General features: G+C 34.1%; 1 protein-coding gene across 1 annotated transcript; it reads right to left on the bottom strand.

Annotated features, from left to right (window-relative positions):
* Window positions 1-394: 394 nt before the first annotated feature.
* LOC127959755 (poly(rC)-binding protein 3) lies at window positions 395-12,126 on the bottom strand. Its single transcript, XM_052559126.1, has 13 exons — window positions 11,710-12,126; window positions 7,524-7,684; window positions 7,213-7,236; window positions 7,020-7,052; window positions 6,822-6,938; window positions 6,592-6,723; window positions 6,265-6,393; window positions 5,760-5,906; window positions 4,492-4,533; window positions 4,143-4,218; window positions 3,304-3,356; window positions 3,032-3,201; window positions 395-2,246 (listed from the first exon to the last, which is right to left on the bottom strand). Exons 2-13 carry the CDS (start codon window positions 7,596-7,598, stop codon window positions 2,192-2,194), a joined length of 1,053 nt encoding a protein of 350 aa, XP_052415086.1. The 5' UTR covers window positions 7,599-7,684; window positions 11,710-12,126; the 3' UTR covers window positions 395-2,191.
* Between the last annotated feature and the right edge of the window lie 1,491 nt (window positions 12,127-13,617).

The following is a 13,617-nucleotide window of genomic DNA, read 5'->3' as shown; positions in this document are numbered from 1 at the left end:
CCATTTATCTCCTGAATGCTCTGTGAAATTATAAATTAAAATGCTAAATGTGCTTCCGTTACTGATATAACTTGACAAACAACTTTTAGAACAGTTTTCCTTTAATTTAAAATGGAAAATGCATCCTTGTCACATTCTAATAGACGGTAACTAATTAAACATAGAGAGCCATAAGAATTTAATACTTAATGTGAGACTACAGCACAGTTAACATGGTTTACTGTACATTAGGCACTAACATGACATGTAGGTAATCTTGATAATGACACATATCTGTATTTTTAGAACGGTTTCATGTCTATAGTGTTTAATTTTACGGATTTGCACTAGCTATTTTAATCTCTTTGAAGTGTTGAAAAACTACTACTATCAAGGAAAATGAACAGCACCCATGTGAGATCAAGAGACTTTATTGAAAATAAAAATAATATGAATATGAAGTCAAACCATGAGTCATTCAGCAGCAAACATAGAAACCAATGTTTCTTTATGGGAAATACTAGACTGTAGTCTGCATGGATTTTTTTTCTTCTAGTTTTATAAAACGAAGAAGAAAAAGACTAAATAAACCAAGCACATTAGTTTAGTAGAAATACAGCGTCACTCATTTTGGTTTTATAACTGGTTATATGGATCTCATACTGTATGAATGTTAAGACATTCAAAATTGCAATGCTTGTAAATTCATACCCTGTTGTTGGGGTATGAATATACAAAAGTCACTGTGTCAGTGGAACACAATTAATGGTCTATTAGCCACTAGAAATAACAAATACATATTAACTTGCAATGCAGTAAAATGACATTTTATGTTACGTAAATCATCACATAAAATCTTAAATATAAGTCAACACCAAAATGCATACATTAAATAACTATACATTACATTTTAACTCATCAAAGCCCATTTCTTTGATATAAATAATAAACATTCTGAACTGAGAACTGTTAACACAGAGCATATACAGTAGATGTACCGCTTGTGAATCTAACTCACAATGTAATCACTAGCTATTGAGACAAGTTCGAAAAGAAAACCTAAAGACCTCGAGCATGTGTTTTAAACTGTAGGCTGTTGTTTCATCCATCTGGAACTGGGTGTACATTTGACAAGCTTAACGGCAAATGACCTGTTAAAAAGTCACATCATTACATTCAAATCAACGTCTATTACTTGCTTCCTTACTGTATAATCACAGTTGCATTGCCAAAAAGTGTCAATTCTTCTGTGGTCCACTGATGAATTAGTTAATCTTACTTTTGTCTAGACTACTTATGTCTGACACTTTCAGTTATTCAGATTATTGCAGTGCACAAGACAGCATTAAACAAAGATGTAAACAAAGTACATTGCTTCATGAAACTATCACAATTACTTGAAGCACGGTCTACATCAATAATGTTTAGCCAAGTAAAATGTCAAAAGTTAAACAATCAGGTCTTTTTTTTTGAAAGGCTAAATAATTAAATCACACATGACAAGATCACCTGGTTTGTAATTATACAAATGTTGAACAGACAATTGTTTCAGGACCAGAAAAAAAAAATGGATATCATGCGCTGTATGAAATATATTTTTTCTTACAAATTATAAACACAGGTGTGACCATAATTAAAATTAACAGGAAATTAGATACCTCTTTTTCTAAACCACCTGTTTTACCACTTACTGAAGTTAAAAGAAGCATATTTTAATACAATTTATTGCTCACATTACATGTATGATAACTTGAATACATTTTTAAAGTACTGTAAAATATTGAGAAAATATTTAAATAAATAAGAGCAATGACAACTATTAGACATTCAGCATGCTAAGTTTCTGTGCTAAAACTCAAAACTATTATCTAATTAATAAGACAATGCATCATATTCTTGTACACAGACACAATTCCAAAATTTCCTAAATACAGGTTGCTTATTAGAATACTTTTTACTGCAGAGACCTTGAATGTAGACAATAAATACAGTTTGCAGAGAGGCCCCAGTTGGGTGAAGCTACAGTATGTTTTGTTTTTCTGTTATTCTATGGAATGAATAAATTGAACTGGCTTAATTACACTAAATGTAGTTCTCCAATCCTGAGACACAAATGTCTGACTATATCAATTCCTAGGTTTTAAGAACACTGATGAGGCCAGAAAACAGTTTGAGACCAGAACGTCTTCGAGAAACAGAGCCTAATGTGACTTCAGGAGGTTGTCATGGTTGAAGGGTCAGTCCACATGGCTGCCACATCTCTGAACCTGCAGAAATAACAATATGTAAGCATGTACAAAATAAGAGTCAATAGCTTGGTTTCCATCCAAAGTTGCGAATTTAACTTATGCGCAAAATTGGAATATCGCATAAAACATTTGCGAATAAGCACCGTTTCCATCCAACAAGTCAAAGAGAACAAAATGATCACTTCTTGATAAACTGGCACTATATATCACCAAAAAAAATGACTTCCACCTCAGAGCGAGTAGACGAAACACAATAAATGGTTATTGCTTTCAGAGGTGGATGCCTGCTGTTTGGGGATGCAGTCAAGTAAGACAGTTTCAGGAGGCAATTATACAGAAAGACTTTGACGACATACTTTACTCCAGCATTTCAGAATGACCATAACAACAGTTCAGATGCTAGGCAATGAGATCGTTCCACTGTATAGTCAGGTTTTGCCGTCCCATAGCGCAAAGTTTCATGACTTTTTTGATTCGCATTGAAGCAATTTATTCGCAAATGCAAGTCTCACATTATTTGCATTAACCCTTTTTCACACAAGTCAAAACCACCTCAAGCAAGCGTAAAAACGTTTTTTTTTTTTTTTTTTTTTGCAAATTAAAGGATTTTTATTCAAAATGCACAATATTAGTGTTTTGACTGTTTTTTAGGCTACATAAATTCAGCCTTGGTGAACATAATACTCTTCTGTTTAATTTTTGGCATATTTTCCCAAAAAAGTACTACAATTAAAATTGTTAGTTTAGTACTAAAATACATCTGTTTTTACCAGTTACATGTCATTGCATGCTTTGAATCTCACCTGGCATTTATGAGGTACTGTGCCAGGCTGATGTTGGCAGGTGTTCCCGTAATGGTGATTTGACGGTCTGATGACCCCTCCATGGCATTAGCAATTTTGATCTGAGCCCCAGACATTTGACGGATTTCATTAATTTTGGTGCCTTGACGTCCGATTATACAACCTATTAGCTGGAAACATACAGACAGATAGACGTCAGAATCAACGATTCTTCCTTAAATTCTTCTTTACAGTAGCCCAATGTATTAATGAAGACAAAGGACTATGCTCACATCATTTGGAATGGTGAGTTCATGAGTACTGGCCTGTGAACTGGCATCCACACCTAGAAACAGAAAGAGAGCCGAAGAACTGAGAAACACAGATTTTTTTCCCCACAATTTTAACCATGTTAAAACTGTACAATATAAAATGTATTATAATTTTAATGGTAAAGACTAAAAACATGTTAATTACTTAACAGTAAGTTCCCTTGTACTATGTACAGAGAAAAACTGTATTAATGTATAGGGACATTTCATGTAATTGTAAATACTCTTAATAAGTAAAATACTGTCCCTTATACTGTACATTTCATATACATAACAATTTGTTAAAAAAAGTAAATTGACATTCCCAGAATTCCCTATTTAATTCTTTAGAATTGAGTATTTTGAATTGAAATAAACATTATACTTAGTTTTACTTATTTATTTTTATCAGTTAGGTATATTTATTTATTTATACTGAAAATGTAAGTTTAAAATTTAAGTTAGGTACATTATTATTTTTGTTATTATTTTGTAAAACAAAAATATGTTGATTCTGGCAACCACAGAATTTTTTTTTATTAATTTTTTTAAATACATTTCCTATTTATAGTGAAGGACATTTCTTGATATTATATCTTTGCCTGTTCATCTAAGGAATGTTTCTATCCATTTCTATACACTCTACAAAAGTTCTCGTTGGTAGGTATCTTTTCAAAAGGTACTACTATGTACCATTTACAGTAGGTACTACTATGCAACCCATTCAGGGGGAGAAGAGTGAAAGATAAGTGAAAGAAAAGTGAATGAAAGACCTACAGGTATATAGTGAAGGGTGTGTAGCGGGAGGGTTGGGTACGTACCAGGGAAAGCGGGGGTGGTCTGTCCAAGGGAGGTAAAGGGGGATTGCTGCATAGCCAGCTGATGGAGCTTTGTCAACTGCTGGGGGAGGGAGGAGGGTCAGTACACCTAAGAAGTTATGATTAAATAAAGGAATCCTGCTTGGACCTTCACAAACTCATCTAGACACTGAAAATGGGAAGCTGTGAGAAATCAAATATACAACTGTCTTTTATTAAAAACACATAAAAATAGACCCTTCTTTCATCTGTATGGATTTTAATAAAGCAGGTCATGAAAAGAAAAAGCTAAGGTTAACAAGAATGCTACACTAAAGAGGGAAAAAGGATTTAGAAGGTACACTGTACTCACGTCTGGGTGTGGGATGGCGTATTGTCCCTGAATGGTGTAGGCCTAAGGTAGAGATGGGCAGAATCTTCAGTGTACATAATGGTCAATATCAATGTACAAATTGACAATATAAATGTCAATGTGCAGAAGTATGTACACAAGCAATTATTGTTATTATAATTTTTTTTTTTAAATCACTGTAATCATGTTTAATAATAATCAAATATTAAATGTGGAATTTTTATATTTAGTTGTATTTAATATAAAAATGTTATCCCATTTTAACATGTATTTCTAAGGAGACTGGAACATGAAAGCACCCAAACAGAAGTTAGAATCCTTCACGGTGCCGCTTATTGGTTACTCAGGAAAAAGGTGGATATATGGTGAAAAAACTTTACTGGACATTACATTTTACGGTAGTACACCGTTTTAGGAAGTTAAGAAGATTGTATAATTTATAGTAAATAACTGTAAGCTGACATCCCCAGTATTCCCTGCATTACATTTAAAATTTGATGTTTTTGTTGTTTTTGCTTTTATTGAAATAACAGGGTTTATTAGTTTTTTTCTTATAAATTTTGTACATTAGGGTTTTATGTTACATCTAATGTTGTTAAACTAATGTTTACTGCGTTACTTTAGTTTCATGTGTTCCCATGATGGTATTTAGTGTTTGTGTGAATTACACTGTGCATCTTCTATATTTGTTAATAGCTGCTAGTGATGGGCTTTGGTTCATCGTGACTTTCTCATCAACACCTGCTTTTGGTGGTCATCAGTGTATTACAAATGTACAAACAGATTTCAATATGTTGTTAAACTAGCATTATAACAGTTAATAATGAAATCACGGTATTTAAATGTAAATTTAAGTTAAAACCATAAAAACTAAAATGTTACTACCATATTTTTTTACGGTAAAATTCTGGCAACCACAGCTGCAATTTTTTTAATTAAGATTTTTTATTTATTTTTATTTTTTTGCAGTGTATGAATTGCATTAAAATGTAACTGCATTCCTCTGCATTTTTTATATCTTCAAGTAATTAATTTATCCAAAAGTACTACAATTACATTTTACATTTCTCACCTCAAGAGGTATATGTAGAGTTGTTTACAACTTAGAATTACATATCATAAGACTTTTCTAAGCAAAAATATAAGAATTTATCTAAGCAAATGGCTCACGTCCCACTAGTTTATTTTTATATACTAGTAGTACTGTATGTTTGTATGTACTGTACTGTATGCCTGTAGATGTAATAGTGTATTTGGACCATACTTACAGGCAGAGGCTGATGCTGCAGTAACAGACTGAGGTTGGCTGTGGCTGGTGCTGTCAGAGTATCTGCTCTTACCTGGCCCCCAGAGAAGATGACTGGTGCAGTGGCAGGCTTTGGCCTGTATGGAATTGTGGCACCTTTGGGTGGGGACTGGCGAAGGTCAGTGGAAATCAAATAAACATAGAAAAGACAAAAATTAGGAAAAAAGTGAGGGCAAATTATAATAGAAAGTAGAAGAAGCAGTAGATGCTTATAGGTTTAACATTAATTGATGCTTGAGGTTTATGTTGCAATATTTGATATATACAGCACGTGTATGCATGTGCTGATCAATGTTTGGATTTGATCTGAAAAGCGATAAAGTGTTAGATTTCTATTTCTTCATTATATTCAGCTTGAGAATTGTCACCAGAAGACAGAAAACCATTCAAGTTTGGAACAACATGAGATTGAGTGTTGGGTGAACTACAGTATACCTCAAAACATCTGGCTTTTTTCTATTCCTTACCTCCAACATGACCACACAGATCTGCTTCACACACTGGATAATGGCCTCTGGAGCACCTGAGATAGTGACTGCCCGCTCAGTAGAATTGGGTAGCATGTCTCCAGCCACTTGCACTTGAGCCCCTGTAGACTGAAGACCAAGCACAGCACATTTAGCCAGGATAGAAACCCTTGGAACAAAGCAATACCATACTTCCTGTTTAATCCAAGTAAAAGAGTATAGTTTTGCTGTTATCTTGGAGTTGCAATGACATTTAGTGTGCATTACAATAATTGCCCCACTTTATGAAATATGTGGATCATAAAGAAATGTTAAGATTGAACATACCTCCCTCATCTCCTTGATCTTGGAGCCTCCTTTCCCAATTAGAGAGCCACACTGACTAGCCGGCACCACCAAACGCAAAGTTACTGGAGGCTTACTAGTAGCCTGGCTATTGCTCATAGAGTTAATGATATCCTATGTAGAATCAAAACATCAATTACTATTACTGTTACAGTTTTAATTGATTTCTTTTGGGGTTTTACTAACAATTGTATTAGAAAAAGTTCTCATACTTCCTCAAACTTGTATGCAATCATTGCGAAGGCCTTGAATATGGCATCTGTGGGTCCTGTGATGGTAACAATTCTCTCTGGGCAGTTCCCCTCTGAAATATTTATGCGTGCATTACTCTGTAGAAACAGTTTGCATTGTTTGTTAATAACCATGTTACACTCATCACAGCAACTAACATTATTTGTGACATTACTTACATCCTCACGCATCTTCTTCACAGTTTCCCCTTTCTGTATAGAGTAATTACGTTTTTGATTAAATGCAGATGTTAATGATTGTACAATTTAAATTTCTACTAAATACATGTTACAATTCATACAGTACAAAAGAGAATTTTACAAACTCAGGTATTTGTATGCATTGTCTTGGTGGCTAAATGTGTATTTTTACCTTGCCTATAATGCTGCCAACCTCCTGCAAGATAAAAAAAAAAAAGATAATGTGTTTATTTTACATTTATTGCACATTCTAACTAAGACATGGGTGCATAACACAAATAAATATGTGAAACCAAGTAGCATTAAAACATTTTCTGTGATTGGAAAGATCCTATGAGATTAGGAGAGTCATTTTTGTCCTCTTACATAATAAAGTAGTACTGTATGTCCACAATCTGTTCTTTATGACTGGTGGAATGAATACCATGCTGCAGTAAATTGTGTATGTGGAAGTTTTTGATTCGAGGCATGTTGTTCTTTTACCTTGCCGTGCATGAGGAGTCTGATAGTCAGAGTGACATTGAGCCCTCCTTCAGACTGAACTTTGTTGGGCTCCATGGTGAAGATTCAGGACTGGTTGAATTAGTTAGGAACTCACAGGAGCAGTTTAGGAATGCAGGGGCCAGTGGTCACCACACAGTCACCTACAAATTTGAAAGAAGAAAACAGAGCATTCATTCAAATTCATATTTTAATTTTGAAACACAAGCAGATTAAAAACCATCAAATTAGGATAACTCATTTCATTTTCAAGAAATTGGTTACCTCAATCCATTTAAGGTTTAAAAAAACAATAGTAATGTGTAGTGTGGACTTATTTCATTTGAGCTCACTGAAAAAGAGGAAACCATTCAAATTAAAAAATATTAAATGAACTAGCAATAACGCATATTCATTTGATAACATAACTAATCAAGAGACTGCATTATGAGCAAGTGTAGTTACTGGTCTTTAAATAAATGAACATAAATATTAGCTTACTATTCACTGGCCCATTATCAACCAAAAGGCTCTACTCTTCAGAACAATGGTAACCCCCAAAACTCAGAAGCAACAGAAACCCATTTAACCCATTTATAACAGAACATTGAACACTAACATATATCCCCTCTGATATTTAGCAAAACAAATCATTTAAACATTTAGGGTTAGGGTTAGGGTTAGGGTTATATTCTTACTGAGTCTAAAGCAAAGCTGGGAACTAGAAATCTACTGTAACTCATTCGGTATAAATCCCTCTTGATATAATCAGTTACTTGAGTTCACATAACATTTTCTAATCAGTGAAGTAATGTTTGAGTAAAATGCAATTGTTCTATTTAGTAAATATGATTTTAGATTTCATATTGTCAAAATAAGAGAAACAAAGGTTGCAAAAGTCAAGATTTGGTTGTTTAGCATCAGACATTATAATACATTGAAATAGCTATTTACTATTATACGAAATAGCTATTTACTAAATCAGTTTAAATAAAAACAATTTACAAAGTAAATGTATTTAATTAGATTGTAGTAGATGCTTTGCCAGTAATGCATCTTGCACGGCTCTTAAAAGCATAAAATATAGCATATATTATAGTCACTAATTAAGGGATCGTGTGCATTACAGTAATATTATCAGACAGTTTATAGTTTATCAGCATGTCAGGACATAATTATCTTGTAGCTGCACCATTTCACATCTTAGGTGACTGGCTCAAATAATAAATAATAAAATGCTGTCTTATTAGAAATAAGAGAGAATAGACTGTTAAAAATTTTCTAAACTTAATGTACAATAAATTGCATATCCAAAAACGTTTAGATTGTTGCTCTGTCCATCTCAGACCAGCAGGCAGAGGTAGCAGGGCACAGAGATGGATGAGATCTGCAGCCAGATGTCCTCCAATCTCCAACAGGATGTCAGATTACATAAATACTTTAATCCAGATTAACAACATCCAGGGGTTGGTGTCTAGTCTTAACAGCAAAAATAATCTACAGAAATCCACTACGATCAGTGCCAGGCCTAGAAGACCAGAAACTGATGGCAAATAAATAAACCTCATGGGTTATATAAAAGAAGAGGACGAAAGATATGTCAAAGTAGAAACAGTTCACATACTGATGTATTCAATTCTCAAAAGCTCAAGAAATTTGTGATGAATTCAAATCTTAAAAGCTTCAGAGCACGTTAAACAGAAGATACATTTTTGAAGAAGAGATATGTTAACAGTGGGATTAGCCATTAATCATGAGGGAGGATTATACACTACACAATTTCATAAGGGCCAATAAGGTTGAAACAGATGGCATTATTTCGCGCCAAGGGCATCATAGATGAATCAGGTCTTATTCTGAAATACTTTTGCATCCATAATGCCTCAGAGGAAAGGAGTGTGGATAGGAGCCTTGTTTTTGCATTGTTATGTCTAATTAGAGTTTCACTTCTGTCTGATGTTATGAGGTCGTGTAGAAAACAAAATGGCCACATATGGCACCGTTTGAGGCGTGTTTGCTTCAAATTAGCAAACGCATTCTTTTTCAAACTCATCTTTTCATCGCTTCTACACATGAACACACAAACACACACTTATACAAAAGTTCATGCTTTAATAAACAGATGTTTAAAACAATGCTGAATCCAGATTCCTTTTTTAAATAGTAAGTACAGTAGTTATAAACAGATCTCACTGACTATCACTGAATACAAAATAATAATTGATTAAAAATTCAACCATGTATAGTCTACTTTAGCTACTGTAGTACTTACAGTACACCGGTGGTACAATACACATTACCTGAGGTGCTGTGGCCTGCACATTACAGTATGTCCACAGTTTAAATATTAGAGCACCCCCACTAATTTCAGAAGCACCGACAGTGATTTTGGCCTGTGCGCAACATTGAAAGAGCAGCATTGCTCATGACATCTGATTGGGAAAGTGGGTCAAGCTTTCTACTAAAGAGCTTCTGGCCTCTTCCTCTGTAGCGGCTATCAAATTAAGCACGCTTTGTGCATGGCTGAGCAATGCTCAGAAAAAGCTCCCCCCATTTCCATTGCGCATCTCTGCACGGCGCTCAATGTAGAAAAATGAATTGTTATAGAAGAGAGTCTTCCCTCACTGCATTGCGACTGAGGTTTTAGTTCCAATAAAGAGTGACGTCTCTTATTTAAACCTACTGAGGCATGAACTGCATTACATACAGAAAGAAGATATTAACAATGAATCCATTAAAGAGAGACCACTTTATTTGTATTATATACATGTCCATTTTTATTTGTTTTTAGTAACTTGCTGATGTGCAACACACACTGTATGAAGGGGAATTATTTTATTTGTTGTATAAAAAATATTTTTATCGTCTTATAATATCATATTGTATTGTGGTAACATATTATTTTTGTATGCTGAACTTATAAACAATAATTGTGATTGAATGCAAAGTGACAGCATTTAGGAAGGTGGTTTAAAGTTAATAAACCTACTCATTAGTTTTCAAAAAGAGTCACAAGAAAACAAAATAATTTTCTCAAACTTGTGATTCAGCCAAGAATTACAAAACTTAGCTAACATGTATCTTCAATGATCAAGATTCTAATTCCACCATGTCACTGTCTCTGTAAAGCATTTTCTCTGTTTGATAGTTTCTAGCAGTGTAAAATAATGAAAATTATTCCTAATTTTGCAGTGGTCTATCTCTTTTGTCTAGCCATTGTCAAGCAAATATTGCAGAGGAGGTTCTGGTATAAGACATAAACCATTATCTGATTAAAGAAAAGTTACAAATGTCATTTTCATGCAAAGACATTGCAAATTGATATACCATGTGCTGCAAATTAACAAGAACTTTTTTTATGTAAATGTTGCATATTAATAGATTGCCAAAATGGCTTTAAAATTTAAATCCCCTAAAGAACCACATATCCTGAAACACTCTAGTAAATCCAAGAGCATGAATTGATATCGCTGTTTTATGATGATGATAATCAGGATAATGACTGTACAGATATTTTCAGATCTGATCAAAGTCAATTCCGTGGCGCAGTGCCACCTCAACTGTCTGTCACATACAAAGACGGTGCAGATATCCATAGACAAGTCTAGTGGTAATTGCCCAATAATTAAATTATCTTACATAAGCTCAGTTAAATGTACACGTTGTGCAGACAGCAGTAAGATAGTAATAAAGGGCATCTAATTGACCGATTTTTCCAAGAGATAGCCACACTTTCTACAAACACACATTGCTCTTTTGTATTTGTTTAATTAAGTGTAGTGACTCATTTAGGAATGTCTGTGAGAATCAAATCTGACCATTTCCAAACAATGACCTTCAATTTTTAAACAATAGTTGTAGCGATTCATGAATTAATTATATGTTTGACCTGCGGTCGGCCTCGAAAACAAAACTAGTTTCAAAGCAGATACGTTAAAGGTTTTGTAGATCAACATCTAGACTTACATTTTGTAAAGCTATTTATAGTATGATCAGCCAAAATTATGTATAACGTCAACATGTATATTTTTTTTTCAATGAAAGTAATACAAATACATGTTAAGAATTTTATCATTTTCCATTGCCTTTCAAATCTTAAATGCATATAATTATGAAAATTCAGAACAAAACATCCTTCTGAAACATTCTCAGAAAACAATAATAATAGAGGCTTGAAAAGAGGCTTTACCTTGTGTGCTACTGGAAACAGATGGCCACCACTTTCGACGTTTGCGAAAAGATTAATAAAAACAGGACGACAGTCAAAGGGAAAATTATTTTACCCTATCTTCTCGGTTAACTCAGATTGAAAGGTGGCATCCAATTGGCTAGAAGATGAAGTCATGTGAACACAATGTCACAACACGTGACTTTCTCACGAAACAGAATGATGGCAAAAGCGCAATTGGACTGAAGTGATTTTGGGGTTCGTTTTGATTTTCGTTGTGAAATGCTGAAAGCAGGTCAGGAGACCATGGGCGCAGGGGCACAGGGGTTTCCCCTCCTGCGAGAAATCCAAATCTGTCCAATGAAACACCCTGGCGATCCAGCAAAAACAATTGAATGGTGCTCATCTGTGTCATCCATGTTCTTTACCCTGAGGGCGTCCCGGTTATGGTGGTAGATATTTACTCCTACAATGAGTAACAAATCACCTAATCACCCCCTGCCCCACATCACCAAACAAAGCAGCGTTTCAAACCAAAGGTTTAGAGTATAATAGGAACCAACTTCATGGCAACAAGGACCACTTCCCTAATTGAAATTGATAGGGTATTTACATCTTTACATTCTATAGCACTTCAATTAAGACTGTCCATTATGTTATGTTTTCGCCCCAATTTACCCTTCTACACTTTCAATTCGATCCTCCAGCCAGTCCAGAATTACAATGAGCTTTAGCGTTCTCCTCCATGGATTAAGTGACCCAGAGTAAATCCATGGCAATGTTAGGACAGTTTGGAGGGATTACGCTTCACTCATTATGACTGAAATGCTTCGTTCAGACAGTCATTATATAAATATTCTCCATTCTTGTACTTATATACCCACCACAAATAATGTGTTTTGGTTCCTATTTCATTGTAATTGCTCAAAAAAACAAAGTAACTGTATTTTATTCCTTTGGGATTCCCTAAGCTCTTTCGTAAAAACACTCACACTATCTTTATTATTTCATGTTAGACTTTCATGTTAGTTTTTTCATAGTAAAACTTTTTACAGATTTGTTTCTGATCTTTGGTTGTTACCATAAATGAGGGTAATATGCAGCCTGCTGTCTATTCAATGGCCCCTGGGAAGATGACACAAATAGAGCATTAAATTTGTTCCACATTGAAATGGGCAATGCAGTGAAGCTCCAGACTGTTGTGAAGAGAAAAGCTGCCCAATCAAAATAAATAAAGTTCATGTTCTGGCATCTTTGGTGTAAACTGCCATTCAAGCACTTTCCAACCCCCTTTCTCTTCAGAGATATTGGATGCTAAGACTGTATCTGGACTGAATGACAATTCGGATGCCGAGAGCTGGGTTAAAATACTAAGTTAAATCTCAGCAAATTTAAAAAGATATCTTTTGAGGTTTATGATAACTTTATACTTTTCAATACCGTAGAAAGAGCCTCTGTTAATGATATTGTCTTTTGATTAACAAAATTTAAGTATGCGCATTTGTTTGATTTGAAGTAGGGGAAATCAAGGATGTATGCAACTATTTTTTTGATTTGTTTGTGACCCTGGACCTCAATACAGTCACAAGGGTAAATTTTTCAAAATTGAGATTTATACATCACCTGAGCACTGAATAAATAAGCTTTTTGGTTTGATAGGATAGGACAATATTTGGGCGACAAACAACTATTTGAAAATCTCGAATCTGAGAGTGCAAAAATTACAAAATACTGAGAAAATCACCTTTAAAGTTGTCCAAATGAAGTTCTTAGCAATGCATATTACTAATCAAAAATTAAGTTTTGATATATACAGTAGGTATTTTACAAAATGTAATCATGGAACATGATCTTTACTTAATATCCTTATGATTTTGCCATAAAAGAAAAATGTATAATTTTGACCCATACAATGTATTTTTGGCTATT

The sequence above is a fragment of the Carassius gibelio genome, chromosome B6 (genome assembly GCF_023724105.1).
Source record: "Carassius gibelio isolate Cgi1373 ecotype wild population from Czech Republic chromosome B6, carGib1.2-hapl.c, whole genome shotgun sequence".
Taxonomy (NCBI): domain Eukaryota; kingdom Metazoa; phylum Chordata; class Actinopteri; order Cypriniformes; family Cyprinidae; genus Carassius; species Carassius gibelio.
Note: the sequence above shows the minus strand (reverse complement) of the source record. Positions and strands in the feature narration are given on the sequence as shown.

Coding starts and splice junctions, on each gene's coding strand:
- LOC127959755 (XM_052559126.1), bottom strand. CDS start 7,598: ATGGAGCCCAACAAAGTTCAGTCTGAAGGAGGGCTCAATGTCACTCTG. Junction 4,534..5,759: donor TGCAGCATCAGCCTCTGCCT/GTAAGTATGGTC, acceptor TCTCTACCTTAG/GCCTACACCATTCAGGGACA. Junction 2,247..3,031: donor CAGTACCTCATAAATGCCAG/GTGAGATTCAAA, acceptor TTATTTCTGCAG/GTTCAGAGATGTGGCAGCCA.